Source organism: Numenius arquata, chromosome 14, assembly GCF_964106895.1.
Source record: "Numenius arquata chromosome 14, bNumArq3.hap1.1, whole genome shotgun sequence".
Lineage (NCBI taxonomy): Eukaryota > Metazoa > Chordata > Aves > Charadriiformes > Scolopacidae > Numenius > Numenius arquata.
Window position 1 is genome coordinate 11445066 of NC_133589.1, and position 20222 is coordinate 11465287.

The 20222-nt window shown below is 36.8% G+C and overlaps 1 protein-coding gene across 1 annotated transcript; it reads left to right on the top strand.

The window, feature by feature from the left end:
- Window positions 1-3023: 3023 nt before the first annotated feature.
- ERCC4 (ERCC excision repair 4, endonuclease catalytic subunit) lies at window positions 3024-17179 on the top strand. The gene is made up of 11 exons (XM_074158631.1): window positions 3024-3198; window positions 4113-4293; window positions 7219-7414; window positions 8786-8993; window positions 9519-9699; window positions 10044-10172; window positions 10755-10865; window positions 12035-12626; window positions 14447-14539; window positions 15252-15364; window positions 16446-17179. Exons 1-11 carry the CDS (start codon window positions 3025-3027, stop codon window positions 17177-17179), a joined length of 2712 nt encoding a protein of 903 aa, XP_074014732.1. The 5' UTR covers window position 3024.
- The last annotated feature ends 3043 nt before the right edge of the window (window positions 17180-20222 follow it).

Genomic DNA, 20222 nt, shown 5'->3' on the forward strand with positions numbered 1-20222 from the left:
TTAGCCCTGTCTTCTTAGTTAGCTATCAAAACTGAGGTTTAAAACAACCCCTAAGTCACTCATAGAGAATGGGGTTGATCGGGCTAAAATCTAAACAACAAATCAGGCCAAATACACAATAAAAAAATCTACAGACTAGGAAATCTCACCGCATTTTCACAGCTGAAAATACTGAGTTTTACTTAAATACAAAGACAAAATAAAATGCTGATGTTTTAGAAAGAATATAAAATAAGTTTTACATAAGTTATCTAAATATTGGTTTTCTTCTCACAGGTATTCTTCCTCAGGTCTTTACATTATCAGTAAGAAAACTTTATTAATATGACACAGAAGAACTGTTACTAGTTTTCAGGAAACACTGTTGTCATTACACAAATGGGCAGATTAATGACTTAGTCATGGTTTCTTGCATTTTTCTCTTCCCAACTAATGATTAATAACTTGTCAAAAATGAAATTTAAAAAAAAAAAAAATTGTCAAAAGCATATCTTAAAGAGAAGATTAATCTTAACATTGGTGATCCCAACAATAAAGAGTGATCCAAATAATAATTCCACCTCTGGTGATTTGTTCTGTTGCACTACCATACAATTAACCTGCCTGTCGTATAGCATTAGTATGATGAAGCAAACAGGTCTGTTAATGCATTTTTAAAACATGTAAGTAAATGTCTTTCTTAGAAGACTGAAAATAGGCTGACAATAGACTGACAATCTCATACAATCTATCACCTTGAAAGTAGCCTATAATTTGTGTTTGTTTATCATTTTATATGGAATGAGACTCGTAAAGTTAATTGAAATGTTTATTACATACATATATAACAAGTTCCAATTTGTTGAAAATTAAAATCAAGCCTTTATTGTTAAATACAGAAATGTGTTAACATGTACTCTCCTGAATATCATTCTCCTAGCTTATTATTCCAAACTTTAAAATTACATATCATATCTAATTCTTAGTTAATTCTTAGATAAATTTTATTTTTTCTGTTCCTATACAAGTTCTTTTTTGTATTTTTATGAATACTTTTTAAATATTACTCTAATGTTTTGCAAAGAAAAGTTACGCAAAAATGAATTGCAAGATTTAGGCCTAAATTCTGCTCTTCTAAGGTAACAAATGACAGCCCTCTACTGGTTAATAAATATATGAGCACAGAAAGTACATTTCACAATAACTGTACATTAATACTATACTTAGCCAAAGTAAAAAAATATAAAAATATATAGTACAAAATAAAATCAGACTATAGAGATGCCTGAAATATTTTATTTGGCCCATTAGAAAACATACTATTTTTAATTCATTTAGGAAACAGTAGGTCAAGGAAATGGCTGGTTCCTAAATTATATGGACAACTCTATAGAATACTGTAATTCTTCAAAGAACTAGCCTTATTGGACTAAGGTTTTCAGATAGTATTCAAAAATAGCAATAAATGCTAGGGATAATTGTTGTGGTATCGTGTAAGACTATGTTTTGGTCAGTAAAATGAGCTGCAGGCCACAAAAATAAAATGTTGTCAAAGTAAAAATACTGGGTTTCTGATATTTTTATGGTCTAAAATAAGTTTTCAATGCAAACGTCAAAGAATTTAGTAGCAGCCAGCTAAAAATGAGAACCAAAGCACGGTATTTGCAATTTGATCCAATTTGCAAAGATAAATTGTTCAGGTATCAGCACAAAATTTCAGAAATATAACACATATATTAGAAAACCAAGAATAGTTCCCATATTCTACTAATTTCTGCCAGTTTTTAAATACTTTCTTTTACTTTGCCCTGAGACTCTGTACTGCATATTAAATTGCAAATATGTATATTATAAAATAATTTGAAAATTTCCTATGTTAATTTAAAAGATTCTATAGCATAATCCTGACTTTGCGGCAAATTTAGAAATAATGCATTGTAAAGTACACCTTCATTAATAGTGTCAACTTGAATAAGTATGCAATAAAAGAGCCTGTTAGCAGCTGTACACTTTATCTTCCCTAACTTAGAAAAAAACAAAAACTGATGGAAGCCCCACTGCAGCTGCCAACATGTGACCATGAGAAACAAAGCACTGAAAGTATTTATCTGAATGTATCAGACAGTTGACTCAATGCCCTGGAAACAGCATTTTACCAAAAGAAGATGATACTGGGGAAAATATTAGTAATTCATATCAAGTGTAAATAAAACAGACTTGGAACATCTTCCACACATTCGCATTAGGGGAGAAACTGGTTGTACACTGTCCCTGTGCCCCACAACCCTGCAAGAAAAGCTGTCACCTTTCCCCCTCACTTTCTCAGAGGATGATTTTGACCCAGTTGAAATGGCAACCATCTCCCCTGCAGTGGGCCCTGAAAAATTTATTATTTTAAGGGGGGCTGGAGACAATCAAGTTCACCTGCCCTTCACCAAGCTGAATGGTAGGGTAACTTTGAGGAGTGTCCTTCATTTTGAGCTGCTTCTGAAAGCAGGCCTGAAAAGCCTCTCACCCCTGTGAGAGCAAACGGCCTTTTCTGCACCGACAGAGGTAGGGACACCAAAAAATGAGGCACCAGGAAAATACTGAGGTACTGATCCCTTGTGTGAGGAATGCAGGCTGAAGTTCAGTCAAGTTTAATTTTGTTGCTTTAGAAATGCAAGCAATTAGTAACAACCAACGAATAATTTATGGTAAAAAAGGAAAAGACCCCCTATCTCATATTTACACCCGGCACACACACCCCACACACAAGGAGGAGAGGGGGCTTCAGCTCGCCTGAACGCGAGCACCTCTGAGGGCTTGCCAGGCAGATAAGTCCCATTCCCACCTCATTTTCCACGCCGGTGGGTCTCGGGATCCTCCATCTCTGCCGCCGCCACCGCCCTCCACCCTGAGGCGCTTCGCCTGAGGCGCCTCGCGCTGCAGGCGGGAAAACTGGCGGCCGGAGGACCGCCCCGCCTGCGCCCGGCAGGGGGCGCCGCCACCTCGGCGGCGGGAGGGCGCGGCGGCCGGTGCGCATGCGCCGCTCCTTCGGCGGCCATGGCGGCGCTGCTGGAGCACGAGAGCCAGATCTTCCTGGACCTCTTCCACCAGGACGGGCTGGTGGTCTGCGCCCGCGGGCTCGGCGTCGACCGTTTGCTGCTGCGCTTCCTCCGCCTCTACTGCGAGCCCGCCAGCCTGGTGCTGGTGCTCAACACCAGCCCCGCCGAGGAGGTGAGGGGAGGCCCTGTCAGCCGCGGCCCGCCCGCCCCGCCTCTTCCCCCTCACCGCCGTCCCCTCACGGTTTCGGCGGGCGCATCGCGGGGGCGGCCGGCGGCCCCGGCTGTGGCTGGGACCGGGGAGGAGGGCGCTGCCCGCGGGCGGAGGGGCTCGTTGGGGCGGGGGGCGGCATCGGGGGGTACCCGCTGTCGCTCAGCGCTGAGCCCTGGGCGTTGAACCTGCCGGGGAGAAGGTGTCCGACCAGGCGCGCTCAGGAGCGACTCCTAACAGTTCCTATAATCGTTCGTAACTTGTAAGCGGCAGGAATCTCTAAGTAGCTAATGAGCACGAAGGGGTGAAACTTGCTGACAAGTTTGGCCCTGCTTGTACAAAAAGTGCCGCTCCGTTTTCCCTGGAACCAGGGAGATTCCCCACCGTCAGGGAGGGGATGTTACGGGGACTCTGTCAGTGACCACAGGTGAATAAATATCACAGCAGTAGTTCACAAGAGTAAGCTTGGTGTACGTGACCTACCTGCTGTAGTTGATAGCGGGTGAATGGACTAAAAGATGATCTCTGCCCAATTCTCTGTTCTTAAGTCAGTATTAAAATTGCCTCTTCTCTGAAAAAGAGCTAATAAAATATAAGAGAAAATGTAAGCTCCTTTGAGTGTTGGTGGCTCATATTTGCTTAACTATTGTGTAGCTACTACTGAAAATACATAGATGTTTAAATCACTTGGATGAGTTTGAAACTGAACAAAGTATACCCAAGAAGAAAAAAAGTCATGGTCATTCTGACTTCCTTAAGTAGTATCTTACACTGTCATGGATTTTATTTGCTTTGCACAGCTCCTCAAAGTTTAGGGTTTTTTGCATCCATTTCATCAGTTACCACAATGAAATGTGTTTTTATTGTATTTGGTTTAGGAGTATTTTATTGATCAGCTGAGGTCAGATGGAGTTGTTCATCTTCCTCGGCGTGTTACTAATGAAATTACAAATAATACTCGATACGAATTTTACACACAAGGAGGAGTCATCTTTGCAACAAGTCGAATCCTTGTGGTGGATTTCCTTACTGACAGAATTCCTGCAAATCTCATTACCGGTAAGAGTTTAATGAAATAAAGGTAAGGCTCTTCTGTTTGAAAATACATAAAGCTTAATTCTGTATGACAAGTTCTAGTGACCAGTATTGGGGCTGAAGAATTATTCCTTTTTTTTCCATAAAGACTCAGGTAAAAGGAGCAAATATGTATATTTTTTAAATTGCTTTTTTTGCTCCAAACTTATTTGCTTTATTTAATCATACAATTTGAAACCATCCACACTATTTTAAGGTAATGCGTTTGTATGACTTTGATATCAATAACTGTCTGGAAAACAAATCAACAGTTAAATTATGCCATTGACACATGAAATTCAGACTGGCTTTCCAAGGAAAGTAATTGATTGCACTTGGTGAAATAGTGTCCAGAATACTCTCGGTACATGGCCTATGACTGAAACTGATTTTAGGTGTCATGTTTTATCAACTCAGCACACTACTTTTTGTATTAACAGATTACTTCTGATTACTTTTTCTGTCAAAAAACAGCTATTTCTTACTAATCTTTGTCTTGACACACCTTGGAGACATTATATAAATAGCAATATTATGAAGTAATGCTGCTGCTATCCTTGTGAAGATTTTGGGGAATAGCTTGTGACCTTTTTTGTTGTTCCATAGAAATTATGATGAAAGATACTACAATTATCTTTCTCCTTTAATGTTCTATTCCCCTTCTCCCCCAGCACCTGTTGGTTTTGTGTTCTTGTCTAAGCTGGAAACCCTGTTAAAGCCTGGAGAGCTAGTAAAATAGATATCTAAGAGCCAGGAATAGAAGAATATTTTACTGTCATCCAAATGTTAACATCTTCTTAATGGCTAAATGTAATTAAATATTGAGTGCTAAGAAAAACTTAAGTTTCTGCTTCAGAAGCTGTATCCCCTTCCTTTTAGTCAATATGAAACAAGCTCTAATCCGTAAAACATTTTGAACAGTGTTATGCTAGAGCCAAAGGACACCAGATTTGTCATTGTAATATTTGTAGGTTAAAAAAAAAAAAAGTGAGAAAATTTTCTGGGCAACCTACTTTAATTTCTCTTATTCTCCTTGATGCCTTCCCCTCTACCTTTCTGCCTGAAAAAAAAAAAAAGAAAGAAAACCAGACCTTTGGACTTTGTGTCTGAAAAGAAGAAATACATAAAAGGTTTAAAAAATTGTCCTGTCCTCTAATGAGACAGAGTTGTTATCGGTTTTCCGTTGCCACTAGAGGTCAGTGTGACAGCAGCGTTGATAGGCTTCCTGCTTTAGTTAAAATTTTGGTAACGTGGTTCTGTTGGAAACGTGTATTATCTGTGTGTGAAATTGTACAACAAAAATTTGTAGTAGTGTTTCTTGAGGAGTTAAAATAGCAACAAAAAAAAAAATCGGGAAAATGCTTCCAGGTGTCACAAATATTGTTTATAAAATCAATATAGAATCACGCATAAATTAACATCTGATGAACTCGTAAGTTCAGCTAAATGAGGATAAGAAATTATCACTGCAGTAAAGAAGAATTATTCCTGGTGGTTTTGGCCAAATAGAAATTATGTACTTAATAGCATAGTCAAACTGATGTGAGTTGGTGTAGTAAACAGTGGCAAGTTGTTTCTACCAAGGCTTACACAGCAGTATGTACTCAATAAGCAGAGAAACATTGACTAAAAGTAGGAAGTTATTCTAATAAACACATAGTCTTACTGGCCTGTTACAAATTCTGTGTCTCCTGTAATGTTCTTTCAGAATCATACGTTGACAAACTGGAAGATGTTCAGAAATGAGTACAATCGCTATCATGTCCTGAAAAAATTGCTTTATAGGAGAGATGTAAGAATATCTAGATAGAAAAATGCTTTTTAGTGGATTATTCCGTGACTTGACCATGAAATGAATGGTTTTATGGAACTCTTTTTCTTACAGATGCTTTTTCATTTACAAAGCAAAGGCATATTAAGGTCAATGACTGGGTGCTAAGTTGAAAAACTTGTTATAGAAATTAAATGCACTGTAAGTTTGTCAGTTATGTAGGTACCAGGTAAAACCTGTGATGTTTGATGTCCTGTGCTTCCATTTTAGAAAGGCATTTATTATTCCACTGGAAGCTGTGAACGGATAAAAGTACCAGATAGGCTTCTCAGGGGAGAGTGAAAAAACGTAATGTGCTATTGAACACAATTAAGCATGAGAAAAAATAAGCCTTGATTTTAACAGGCCTTGGCTGAGCAAAGTGTAAATCCTGCAAGTGTTCACCTCAACCGCTTAATGTAGTTTTAACTGTTGTTTCACTTCTCCGCACTAACATGTGTGTGATAAATTTATGTGCATGTATTTTCCAAATACACCCATAGCCATGAAGAAAATTGGTGGTGTACTCATACAGTTGGTGGTATAGTCACACTTGAGGACAGAAGGTGGCTGCCAGAAGGGAGGAAAAAGCAAAATAAAGCTTTTCAGAAGTTCTTTGATTATATAAAGACTTGAACTCTTACCAATGAAACATACTTGGCAAGTCTGTATTTCCAGAACTTCTGTAACAAAATAATTCAAATGTCATAATCCTGAACATACCAAACTTGCTTTGTTGTAATAGTGTGTTACAATTTGCATTTGCTTTTACTCCTCTTAAAAGGCTCAATTAAAGTTTTGCCTTAGGAGTAAAGAATTTGCTAAGCTAATAAGTCCTACCAATCAAGCACAAGTTTGGTTTTTTTTTTGTTAAAGATGCATCACTAGCCCAGTTCTGTTATTTGTGGATTCCATGGTATTGAAACTGAGGAATCACTTGACTTGAACTCCTGAAGGTTTGTTCAACTATCGCTTTAGAAGATTTAAATTCCTATTATATTTTATTCAAGAAAAGGTGTTAAAAGAACTTTTGAGGAAAAAAAATCTATACGAGATTGGACCTGACTTCTTGTAACTTAAAAAAACTTTTATGTTGCCAGGCATTTTGGTATACAAAGCACACAGAATCATTGAGTCCTGCCAGGAAGCGTTTATCTTGCGACTTTATCGCCAGAAGAACAAGCAAGGCTTCATTAAAGCTTTCACAGACAATGCAGTTGCATTTAACACTGGCTTTTGCCATGTGGAAAGAGTGATGAGAAGTCTTTTTGTCAGGAAACTTTACCTGTGGCCAAGGTAAGGCACCTCTTTACTTCACTGGAGAGTTAAACTTAAAAAAAAAAAGATGAAGGCTGTTACAGTGAGTTCCTAAGAAACTGAGGTGTGTTCAGTCACACTGCTAATCTCTGTTCCCTCTTGTATTCCCAAAGAAATTTCATTCAATTTTTGACAGAAGAAGTGGTCTTAAAGATGTTAAATTTCTGTAGGTAATTTTGAAAATAGAGCCAAATTACATCTATAAGGGGCTGAACCTTATGGTATAGCTGTCCTTTTAGCCAATAGAAATCACAGCAGAAAGTGACATTCTTAATAGCTCAAGAAATACTTCACTCGTTAAACAGCTTATTTATGCCATAAATAACAGGAATACAGTCTCTCCGTTCTGACATTCCTGGAGGTACTTGTTTCCAACTGTGATGAAACTCCATGGATCTCTTTCTACATGTCAGATTTTTTTGAATCTTCCTTTACATGTATGCTGTGCGTGAAGAATATTTCTTGGTGACTGATAGAAACCAAATCGCCAAGTTTATGACAGGAATTAAGTCTTTCATGAGCATAGCCACAAACGTAACGGGGCACTTTAGCTGATTACCCACTGAGTGCTCTTGCCTGGGGCAAGAGCTCTGCCCGATTGTTCCTTCAGTCCTGTCTAGAACGTATTTCACTCCATCTTGGTGCTGGTGCTCTGCATTGTAAATGCTTCAACAGTCTTTCTTTCAGTATCACAAAGTAGAAATGGACATAACCAGGATAGGAAAGGTTGAACAGAAGCTCCCTAAATTTTCTTCCTTGGCTTCTGAACCATGAAAAAGGCTGGGGGTACAGCATGCAGTTAAGGGAAGTGCCCTTTGAGTTTCAGAGGTCAGTGGACATGGCGTTCTCTGAGCCTTGTCCTGTTAGTGAAAATCAGACGGCGTCTATGTCCTTCTGCAGCCGGACTGGCTCTAAGGGCAGTGATCCAACAGGGACCTGCTGCTTAGAATGAGAAGCTGGGAATATCACAGAATCTGCTAGTGGGTCCGTGTAATTCCAAAGGGTTTATGAGCCCATTCCAGTTTCTCCCTTATGAGATTTTTTGGTTTTACTTTAATACTTGTTATGTGTAATAATGACTTAGAATGTAGCACAGTAATTTTCCATGGATCATTCAGCAGCACTATATAGGCTCACATGACTAGAATGACTACAGTCAGAATTGTGGAATAGGTGTTTTTCGGAGGCTGTTCATAAGATCGCAGTCTTCATATCTGTAGAAATTGATTTATTTTTCAATTAACTTCTTTATGTTTAAAACAATCATCATTGTAGTTTGTATAAACTTTTGAATAATTGTAGGTCAAGCAAACCATCCATGTAAATCTTAATAAGCTGTTTTCCTCTTAGATTTCATATAGCAGTGAACTCATTTTTAGAGAAGCATAAACCTGAAGTGGTGGAAATCCATGTGTCCATGACCCGTGCTATGCTTGCAATCCAGACTTCAATCCTGGACATTTTGAACGCGTGTCTGAGAGAACTCAAACGCTATAATCCAGCTCTTGAAGTAGAAGATCTATCTTTAGAAAACGCTATTGGTAAAGCTTTTGACAAGGTAGCCATTTTGATTGTTTTGTTGTGTCTAACTAAAGGGATGTAGGTCTTCAGACTGTCTGCCATGCAAACAAAAATATTATTTGTAAAATAAATAACCAGCAGCAACTGAGTATTCTCCCATGACATGTTTATTACTGGTACATGGAGAGAGACTGTGTTAATCTGTAAGGGTGAAGTAAAGGATACTGAATACTAAAGGCACAGGCCACTACCAGTAAAATAAGGTGCTTTTTTTATTTTACCAATATTTTATTATTATATGGAAAGGAAAACATACACTGAAAACATTAAATGATATACATCTGCTAATTGTTGAAATGTTTTACATAAAGACATCTGTATTATGTTAACTTTGCAAAAAAATATTACTTCAAAAAAAAATCTCACCCTCGCATCTTTAATTGGGTATGTTTAATAACTTTGGGAAACTAGTGGTATCCTCTGTAAAGGAAAAAAGTGCATTCTGAGCTTCATTATTATACTATATATTTGTCATCCTGAACTTTTGAATTTATATTTCTAGACAATACGTCACTATTTAGATCCTCTCTGGCATCAACTTGGAGCCAAGACAAAATCTTTGGTCCAGGATTTGAAGATACTACGTACTTTGCTACTGTATCTAACTCAGTATGATTGTGTCACTTTCCTTAATCTTCTGGAGTCACTGAAAGCAAGTGAAAAAGCTTTTGGTGAGAATTCAGGTAAACACTGAATAACCATACAAGTTAATGTGTGAAACAGTGAAATGTTGATATTTTTAATTAACATTCCTAAACACATGAAGGTATCTAATTAGGTTTTATATAACCAGCCATAAGGACGTAGGTTTTTATTGACAGATAATGCTTTCATCTTCCCACTTAACTGCTGTTACTTAACAGTGTGAGATCTGCATCACATTTCTGTCTCTTATTAAGCTAGTAATTACACAGCAAGCAGGTAGCACAGATATTCCAGATGAGAGATTTGGAGCTTTTACTGGGAAGGGCTGAAATACATACACATTGCAGATGTCAAACTACTACTGCTTTCTTTTCCTCTTTAGGTTGGCTGTTTCTTGACTCCAGTACTTCAATGTTTGTAAATGCTCGAGCTAGAGTTTATCGCATTGCAGATGAGAAACTGAATCAGAAAGGCAAAGTCTCTGAAAAAAGTGATGTGAAGAAGGAAAATGGTACTGATCGTTCCTTATTTTAAGTTTGAGAGTGTCACACGATTTCAGATGCTCTGCATATTACTACTTGTGCTGTGGCTCCCTACATGATCTTACGCAGCTCAAGATCCCAATCTGTTAGCTGGGATAAGCTGAGACAATCTTAGTTCAAAAAGCATATAATAATATAAAACAGAGTCACGAAGAAGGTAAGGGGTTCTTCTCAACTTGCTCAGCTGATCATTGGGAGAGCTTTTGTGGAATTGTTCTTGAATTACATTGGTGTTTATCTTGATCTTTTTTATTTTATATGAACGGGTAGGAGGCTGCCATGGCTTTCATTAAAAAAATATATATTCAGGAATTTCAGAATTGAAGTATGACTGAATATTTTAACTTTTTGCTTCACTAAAGCACTTATTCCTGTTTTTAAATGTTTCTTTAAGAGTGCTTTCCAACCCATCGTCATAACAAGTTGCATATGTAGGCTGTTAAATGTTGTATTTGCCAACAACCATCACGCTATTGATATGTAATCATGAATTTAAAGTTCTAAAGGATATTTTGGCTGTAAGAGCTGCTGTGTTCTATCTTGTGTTTCAGAACTGAAAAGGGAATTGGTTCTAGAAAGTAACCCCAAATGGGAAGCTTTGACAGAAGTACTGAAAGAGATTGAAAATGAGAATAAGAACAGTGAAGACCTTGGTGGTCCAGGTGAGAGAATATTAAATGATGTAAGTTTTCACAGTACAGCAAGTTTTTACTTCTACACGACTCTTGAGAGAAGGAGCCTAACTCCTTAAAGAGTTCTATAATAAAGCTAGTTATAAATTTAATAATTTGTGGACTTAAAACATGAGTTTATGTACATATATATAAAAACTATGTAAAACTATTTAGTTTTTCTTAAGACTTCTATTTAGTGTTTGTTCTAAAAGAGAAATGCTGTTGGTTACAATGCAATACCCTTTAGGAAAGAGCCTGTATTATTACAAAAAAATATTTTTAACTTACACTTCAGTATTGTACTGATACCTTATTAGTTTTATTGGTTTTGAGACTAATGTGGAAATTTATAATAATCAAGGTACCATTCACTCATTTATCAAGTTCAGTTTTAAAAAATAAAATAAAATAGGGGTTCTGTCTTACGCCCTTTCCATCTCACACGTTCTCATGCACCTGAAAATTTGCTTCTCCAGGAGATGCACCCAAATCGGGTAGAGAGTAGAAGGCAAGTGTGTTGCTAACTGCTTTGCTGCCTTTACTATTTTAGGGCTTTTCATCCCCTTAAATTTCACCAAGTTTTATTTTAGGAAATAGTAAGGGTAAAAAAGTGCTCTTTTCTCCCACCCACAGTGTTCTGACTCTGGATGAGAACTGGCTCTCTCACCTAGTGTAGTAGGAGTTTATCTGAGTCAGCTCATGGAGAATTGTTATTCAAGGCCCACAAATGTCAATAGTACTGTGTGAAATGTGTTTTTTAGACTCTTTAACACAACTGACAAAGGCTGAAAATTAGAATGGTCTAAAATAAGTTCTTATTACATACACATTTTAAATTAAAAAAAGTTATCTGAATATGTTTCAATACGTGCTGCATCTGCCTCTTTTCAGATGGTCAAAAGGAAAACCTCACTAATCTATATGGTGTAAGAATAAGGAATGCTGGACTTTCATTAACCTTCTCCAATCTTGTTTGGTACAAAACATCATGTAATTTAGACTCCTTGAAAGCCCAGAGCAACTGTGACAACCGAGTGTAAAGGCTTTTGGCAGACATGCTTCTAGGATCATTACAAACAATTTGCTCAAGAGATGTCTTGTAGCTGGATAAGAAGTACAGTGCAGCAGATTATAAACATATTGTTTCTTGACTGCAGGGCAAGTGCTTATTTGTGCCAGCGATGACCGAGCTTGTGCACAGCTCAGGGAGTATATTATTGCTGGAGCAGAAGCTTTTTTAACAAGGCTGTATAACAAAACCTTTGGAAAGGATGAGAAAGCTGCAGAAGTGTGGATTAAGGACAAAAAAACTGTCAAGTCCAAAGGAAACACCAGGCCAGACACAGCGCCTCAAGCCAAAAAAGCCAAACTCGCAGCTTCTTCAAAACAAAATAAACATAAAAAGCATCAAGACCGGACTATAATGGAAATGATAGGGAAAACTGAGGAGGAAAAAAGAGAAGAGTTAGAGGTGGAAGATAATAAAGAATTGGGCAGTAGCCAAGAAAGCAGTATTGAAGAGACCAGTCCTGAAGATTTCCATATGAACTTACCCTCAGATTGTTACTATGGTATTTTCAAGAACCCACTCACAATTATTCATCCGTTGCAGGGTTGCAGCGATCCCTATGCGCTCACTCGGGTACTGCATGAAGTAGAACCAAGATATGTTGTATTATATGATGCAGAACTAACTTTTGTTCGGCAGCTGGAAATCTACAAGGCCAGCAGGCCTGGGAAGCCTTTGAGGCAAGTTGGCTTGGTCAGTCTAATCTTCATCTTAAAAGAAAAAATAAAAGTGCACTTTCAGTGGTCAATGCAGAACGTGCATTTAGTGATTTTTCTTTAGCTACCTTTTAATTCCTGTTTAGCCCTCTTCTTGATTTTAAACAAAAGCATAATGTCTGATTTAACCAAAAGATAATTTTTCCTTCCCAGCAGGTACTTAGTCCCCGACAGAAACATACGTGCTTAAAAAAAAAAGTGAATTCCATTGACCTCTTCTTACATGATCTTAGTGGCAAAAGATTAATTTTGAGGTTGTAATCTCATTTTAAACCCTCTCTAGAAGTATGACTTTTACACAAAAAGCTTCATTTTTGGATTTAATTAATTTTCACATTTCCTGCTGTCTGGTCAAGCTGAAGACCAGTAATTCAAAACCTGTAACAGAAAATCAAGGAAAACACAATAAAGAAAATAAGTTTTTGCAGTTATGCTCAGTTCTGATGTGAGCTGACAGGAAGATTTCTGCATTGTGTATATATAGTTGATACACTTGTAAATTGCAAAACTCTTTTTAATAGATGTTACAGACTAATTTAAAAATACAGAAAACTTAAAATTTAATATACTTTGAGTTTCTGCACTATTTTCATTTATATGGCAGCCTGATATAGCATTTCTTGAGTACAGTGAACTGTAGTTATACCTGCACCTCTCTGAAAATAACTTATGGCAGTTTCTTAAGTCTTAGAATAAAGACATTTTACTTACTACAGTTGAAACACAATTTATTGGCATATAAAATTATTAGCTTTGAAATTATAATGCTTTATACTTTAATGATTTAATGAAAATTATTTGCATACATTTTAAAAGAGCAGTTGTAATTTTCCAGTCAAAGATTTGTATATATGCAACGTAACTGAAAATGGAAGTCGGTCTGGTAGTACTTAGCGTGTCTGTACCTGATATCCAGGTAAGGACTCTTTAGTGCGGATATAAATGACAGAACTCACAGAGTATATTGCATGAGGATAATTACTGGGTTATTTGTACAGTTTATTTTTAATTGCCTAATCAACATGTGTTGTCTCTATCTCCAGCATCAGGTTCCCGCACTTCAGAGCAGGAAAAGCAGATGTAGCCATGCAAGTAGGGGTTAGGAGATGAAAAAAAAGTAGTAGGAATAAAATCCTATCAGTCTGTCAAAATGTACCTCAATTAAAATATATTGGAAAAAAAAATAACTCTGCTGAAAAGCTATAGGTAATTAATTCCTTAAGGTAATTATTAATTCTTAAACGTTCCGTCTAAATCCCTGTTTGCAGAATAAAACTTAATTTGTTGTTGTGTTCATCTCTGTGAGATAAATGACAGCTTGTTCTTTGTAGAACCTGTGATTTCCTTGTATAAATATATAATTTTAAAATCTTGGTGTTTTTTCCTAACCCAGGATGATTGCAGATTTTTTAGTTTGTTATATATATATATATTCTACTGGGAAGATTTTAAAAACAGTGAGAAAGTAACTTCTCCATTATACTTGCTTTGTGTCTTTACTGAATGGCTGACTGAACCTGAGGTCCACTCTGGCTGAATCCCAGAATTCCAGTAAGCATTTCTGTCACTGGGAAAAGAGGGAACACTGGATATAAGAATTTTTGTGGCTGATTTTGGAATATCTTTACAGAAAACGATAGGGTGTTTTCACTTGCCTTTTTTAAGGCACATACTAACTTGTCAGGCACTTACTGCTACTAATCTTAAATATTGTAGTTATTTTTAACTTAATACAAAGTTTTGGGATCTTTTTCTTTCTTTTCTTTTTTCCTCCAAACCTACAGGGTTTATTTCCTCATATATGGGGGCTCAACGGAAGAACAGCGTTATCTCACAGCTCTGAGAAAAGAGAAGGAGGCCTTCGAAAAACTCATTCGGTAACAAAACTAGTTTACTTACCTTTATTGTTAATGTTTTGTGTAATTTCCTTATATGCTTACATTTTAAATAGTGAAGTTCTTAACTGTGTGAAGGCTTTAAATAAACTTTTTATTCAATTTCTTTTCAGATGTTAAGATAATTTTCCCATTGAGAATCAACAAAAAGTCAAAACCTTCTTTTCCAAACCACCTGATACTTTATTAATTTTAGGGGTTTTAATACTGAATTTCAAAGGCTAAACAGCACAGCTTGTATTTTTACCCGGTTGGCTGTGAATTTTATTTCTGTAAATCTGGTTTTGTCTGCAGGTAACTTTTCTTGTAAGATATTTCTAAGGCTTTTGACTTCAGTCGTTTTGGGGACCAAAACAATTATTTTCTCATACTGTATAGGACAGTGTTTTTACAGAGTGTGTCTTCTCACCAGGTTATATTGCTATTACTAGGCACTAGTTCCTTTGTTTTATATGCCCTGAGAAGTTCTAAAAATAAAAAAATCAAATGCTAAAGAGTGGTAACAATTGAAAATAAAAATAGTGTGTCTAGTCCAACAATCCAGAAAACCAGCTAAATTGCATTTCCAATCGGGTCTGTAAATAGTATTAAACTATATGTGATTTTACATCTGGCTGAAGGGTATTAAAGTATTTTGATCTACTTTTCTCATATAATCGCTTTTTTTAGTAGTTTTTTGTTTGTGGTTCCTTAGAGAGAAGGCCAGCATGGTTGTTCCTGAAGAAAGAGAAGGAAGAGATGAAACAAACTTAGACCTAATAAGAGATGCTAAACCTGCCTCTGTTTCTACTGACACACGCAAAGCAGGTGAGCAGTTCCTGAAGCTGGGCCACAGCTCTAAGCTTTGGACAAGGCCTACAACTAGTGTGTTTAAATCCTGTCCCAGGTGTCTGGGTCTTAGACACATTGCACATTGACTCTGCAGTCCTGATGGTAAAGAAACATTATCTCCCTTACTCCATGCACCTCTGTCTGCGCAATGACAAAGAATTATGTTATTCCTTGAAAAGAAAATGTAGATTAATGAAGTATTTTACCATTAAGACAGATACTATTTGGATTGTTACTGGGCAGCTTGTTGGTTATGAGGCTGTCTAGTATTGTTTGTAGTGAGGTGGAGAGAAATTAAAATATCAAAACTGAAGTCTGCAGATAGTCAAAGGCGGTGTCATCCTTGAGCTAGGGAAGGTTGGGGACTTCTGATCTTGGCAGAAGAGGTTGCCTGGGTAAACAACTGCAGATTGTGGGGTTTGTCTACTTTCTTTGCAATAAAGCATCTTTTGTTGCAGTCTTTAACCACACTTTTTGTTCCTTTCTTTTGACGTGTATTCTGTCTTCACCTTTACCTTTACAGCTCTGCCCCATTTTGATTTGCTGTCATTTTTGTAGTCCTGCTCTCCTTTACCATATGCTTTCTAATCTTTGCTATTATGTCTCCTGTGGCCTTGACGTTGCAGTCTCTTCATGTGTCCTGCTACAGATCTATATAAGGCTAAGATAGAACTCCTACAATAAAATGCCGTATTTCTGTGGGAAACAGATAGAAATAAGAAGGATTGTTCATTACCTTGTTTTCCAGGCAACTTTTTAAAGATTTTCCTGATGCATTAAATATGTTAAACTGTAGATGAAAATTATTTCATTGTCACATATACGAAGCTTATAGCAGAGCTACACTATAAAATAAAGCTTATAATTTGGCAACTGATTTTTGTCTGTAACAGTGAAAAATTAAGTGAAGTCTGGATTTACTATACCGCTGAATTTGTGAAGATCAGTGAGATGTGAAGTCACCCATTACAGAAGCATTGGCAGAACACGGGAAAATTATAAAACCAGAGTCTGAGATGATAGGTATTAGGTTAACTGTATTTATTTTGCTCTTCAGGTGGACAGGAGCAGAAGAGTGTTCAGCAAACCATAATAGTGGATATGCGGGAATTTCGTAGTGAGCTTCCCTCACTGATTCATCGTCGCGGCATTGACATTGAGCCTGTTACTTTGGAAGTTGGAGATTATATCTTAACTCCTGATATCTGTGTAGAGCGGAAAAGTATCAGTGATCTGATTGGTTCCTTAAATAATGGACGGCTGTATGCACAATGCACTTCTATGTCCCGTTACTATAAGCGACCAATTCTTCTGATTGAATTTGATCCTAACAAACCTTTCTCCTTGATTCCACGAGGCTCTCTACATCAGGAGATTTCCAGTAACGATATTACTTCTAAACTAACCCTTCTTACACTCCACTTCCCAAAGCTGCGTATCCTGTGGTGTCCCTCTCCCCATGCTACTGCTGAATTGTTTGAAGAGTTAAAACAAAACCATCCCCAACCTGATGCAGAGGCAGCAATGGCCGTCACAGCAGATTCTGAAATTCTTCCCGAGTCAGACAAGTATAACCCTGGTCCCCAGGACTTTCTATTAAAAATGCCAGGTGTTAATGCAAAAAACTGCCGTGCCTTAATGAACCACGTTAAAAGCATTGCAGAGCTAGTGACACTGTCAAAGGACGAGCTCTCCAAAATCTTGGGTAATGCTGCCAATGCCACGCAACTCTTTGACTTTATTCACCTGACCTACGGAGAGGCAATATCTAAAGGAAAAAGCAAAAGATGACTAAAGAGGTCGTTCAATGTAGGGCATAGATGAGCTTATCTTGCCCAGTACTTTGGCAAAGTACATGAAATATTTTAATAAATGCCCTCTAAGATAACTAGCTGTTTCTTGCTGATGCTGTCCCATCAATCTTAAGATTTAATTATTACTGAAGGCAAGTTTCAAGAGGAATAAAAAATGTTTTTAATAGAGAAATACAAATTATTCTTTCTACAGCACTTTAGCCAATTCTGTAGTATCACTGAATCAACTAAATTGAGTTCTTCACCATGTCCATAAGAATTGAGTGCTAAGACTAAAGGTGTTTTCTTTTGAAAGTTATGATGTCTTGTTAAAGCTAAAAATGTACTGTATTTTGATTAATATGGGTGACGCTGCGTGATACATCACTTTGCTTTTGCCATTTTTATTAATGTTTTACTCTCTGGAAACTGCTAACTGACAGCGATGGAGCTATTTGAAACACATCGTGGTCTTTTGTCAGAGGAGCTCGTTTAGGAGAACATACTTGGACTCCATGATGAATTTTAGAACATCATCATAAGCATTTGTCACAGTAAATTATAATTGTATGGTATGTTCTACATTGTATTTGCTTACTTTACTGGAAGTTATACTTCCTTTCTTTACATTCCAAAGTCGGTACAGCTTTGTCTTGCTTGGTTTTGCAAAGCATGCTCTGTCGGTCCAGCTGGATAGAGATTCTATGGTGCCACCATACAACTTAATTCTCAGTGTGCCTTACTTATACTTTTAAGATGCTTTAAATTTTTAGTCAGTTTTAATAGCTCTTTCACCTTATTCACTTGGGACTATTATTTTATATCGGAGCTTATTTCTTCTCATGCAATAGTTTTCTAAGAAGGTTTTCCGAAGTTGACAATTCTTCCAATATTGTCTTCTTTCTGTGTCCTATTGCACTTGCATCTTCATGTCTTAAATAGACCATCTGTAAAGCTATTGTCACCTGGAAGATAAAACTTTTAGCATTCTATGTAGCATAAGACTGTTATTCTTTTGATAGCTTGTGAATGTGTATATTGTTAAAAACATATTCTGCACTGAACTTTGATATGACAATTATTTAACAAATGGCCATTGCCAGAAGGGTTGGTCCTGTGTCATTACATGCTAATGTATTTACATTAGCATTTACAAAATCTTTATCTATAATGACTTGCACTTACGTATTTATACGATTCTAATGCTAACAACAGATCAATATAATCTCCATCATTAAAGGAGAAAGTATTGGGTTTCTGTATTCAGGTTCAGTAAAAACCGTACTGCGCACTCTCAGGTTTAATGTTTGCTGTGCATTTTAAGTGTGAATGATGAATTTGTTACCTTAAGAGTCCACAGCTGAGCTGTGACAGTTTTCCAAAGCGAACATTTTCCTGCAGATGCAAATTTCAGTATTAAATACATCCATAATAAGATTAAAATCTGTTAATTATTTTGTTTCTCATTTGGCTGTATTGATATTGGAACACTTTTATTTTTAGTGTGTGGTTTATAATTCAGATCTCAAGGTTTCTATTGCCCTATATTCTAATTTATTTCATTTAATATAAAAAGTCGTCTTTCTGTGAGACTTGTGCCTATGCAAAGCAATAAGCTCAGAAATGCTCAGGGTTGAGAATGCCTGTAAAGTGGTGCTAAGAGAACTGAAAAACCAGAGTGAGAACATAACTGTCCTGTGTGCATGGCCTGTCGAGCCTGATTCAGAAAAGGAGAGCGGAACAACCTTTGAAAACATGTATTGTTCATCTGTTTGCATCATTAAGTAGTTACTGAGCTGGGGGGGTGGTTTTGGATGCACTGCATCTTGGTTTTGTCAGTGGGTTTGCTGGGTTTTTTGCTTATATTTGTATAAGGTGAAAATGAAGGATATATGTAGAAGTTATAAAGTTGTAGCTTTGTGTTCTATGCTAGATCAAAGTCACATAATATAATTTTAAAAATAAAAACATTTGTCTTTAAAGCTTTCCTTAGTAATCCTTTAGTAATTCTTTCCTTAGTAAATCCTTAGTAATTCTGTCCAATTCCATGACTGTAAGATAGAATCCAAAAGCAAACATCTGCCAAAAAATAGTTCTTAAAGGAATACAGTATTTATATGCAAAACAGCATAAAGAAATGTAACTGAGAGCCGTTAAAGAAACTTGGCATGTGTGGGCTTACCAATTGACAATTGTTATTTCGGGCGAGCAAGGTTTACTATCCCTTTTATAAAGGCCATTTTAGGATAAAGTTCTCCTTAGCTCTTACTCAAAGATAGCCTAAATTAATAGTCAATTGATCTGTTTTCTACAGTATGCGGTTTTAAGAAATGCAAGTAGGGTCATAAACCAGAAAGTTCAGAAACTCGCTCTAGGATTTTGTAATACTTTGTAACGTACTTCACATGTTCTCTCTTTGTGACGTAATAGCAAGAATTTTGGGTATTTGCGGAATTGACTCAAAATAAGTATAAACCCTTTTATGTTTTCCATATGGAGTCCTTAATAGCTACTTTAATGTGAGCTACCTTCTTGCATTGAAAAGACTCACTGGCAATATTATGCACTAATGTTTTTTAATTTGCAGTTGTATACACTTTTTTGCCAAAGTTTTCCATTTTTTGCTATAGTGAGCATTTCCAAAACTCCCTCTCTCAAATAATCTTCCTAACACGCTGTTCCACAGTCGACTAGCACCCTAGTCGAGAATGGGACATTACTGATACGTGTATTTGACAATAATACCTCTCACTTCTCTTTTCATTTCCAATTTATTCTAATTTCAGCTTCAAACCATAAGAAATAATATCCCTCATAGAGGTAAAAAGAATCTTTTTTGATGTTTATCAGTTAAAAATAACTATGATAACAGCAAGTTTGGTGAGGCTGGTAACATGCAATTGTTGGGTACATCTCTTGTAACCTGGAGTTGCTTTTGTCTGTTCAGTTTTAAATCAAGATTCAAGTTCTACCATGTATGAATGTGAATGGTTGCTGTGATTCATGTGGTACAGAATGATGCCAAAGACCCTAAGTATTTG

Excerpts from the sequence above, each read along its gene's own strand:
- ERCC4 (XM_074158631.1), top strand. The coding sequence starts at position 3,025 with ATGGCGGCGCTGCTGGAGCACGAGAGCCAGATCTTCCTGGACCTCTTC. Across the intron at positions 9,700-10,043 it reads AGCTTTTGGTGAGAATTCAG|GTTGGCTGTTTCTTGACTCC; the intron begins GTAAACACTGAA and ends TTTCCTCTTTAG. Across the intron at positions 10,866-12,034 it reads TGAAGACCTTGGTGGTCCAG|GGCAAGTGCTTATTTGTGCC; the intron begins GTGAGAGAATAT and ends TCTTGACTGCAG.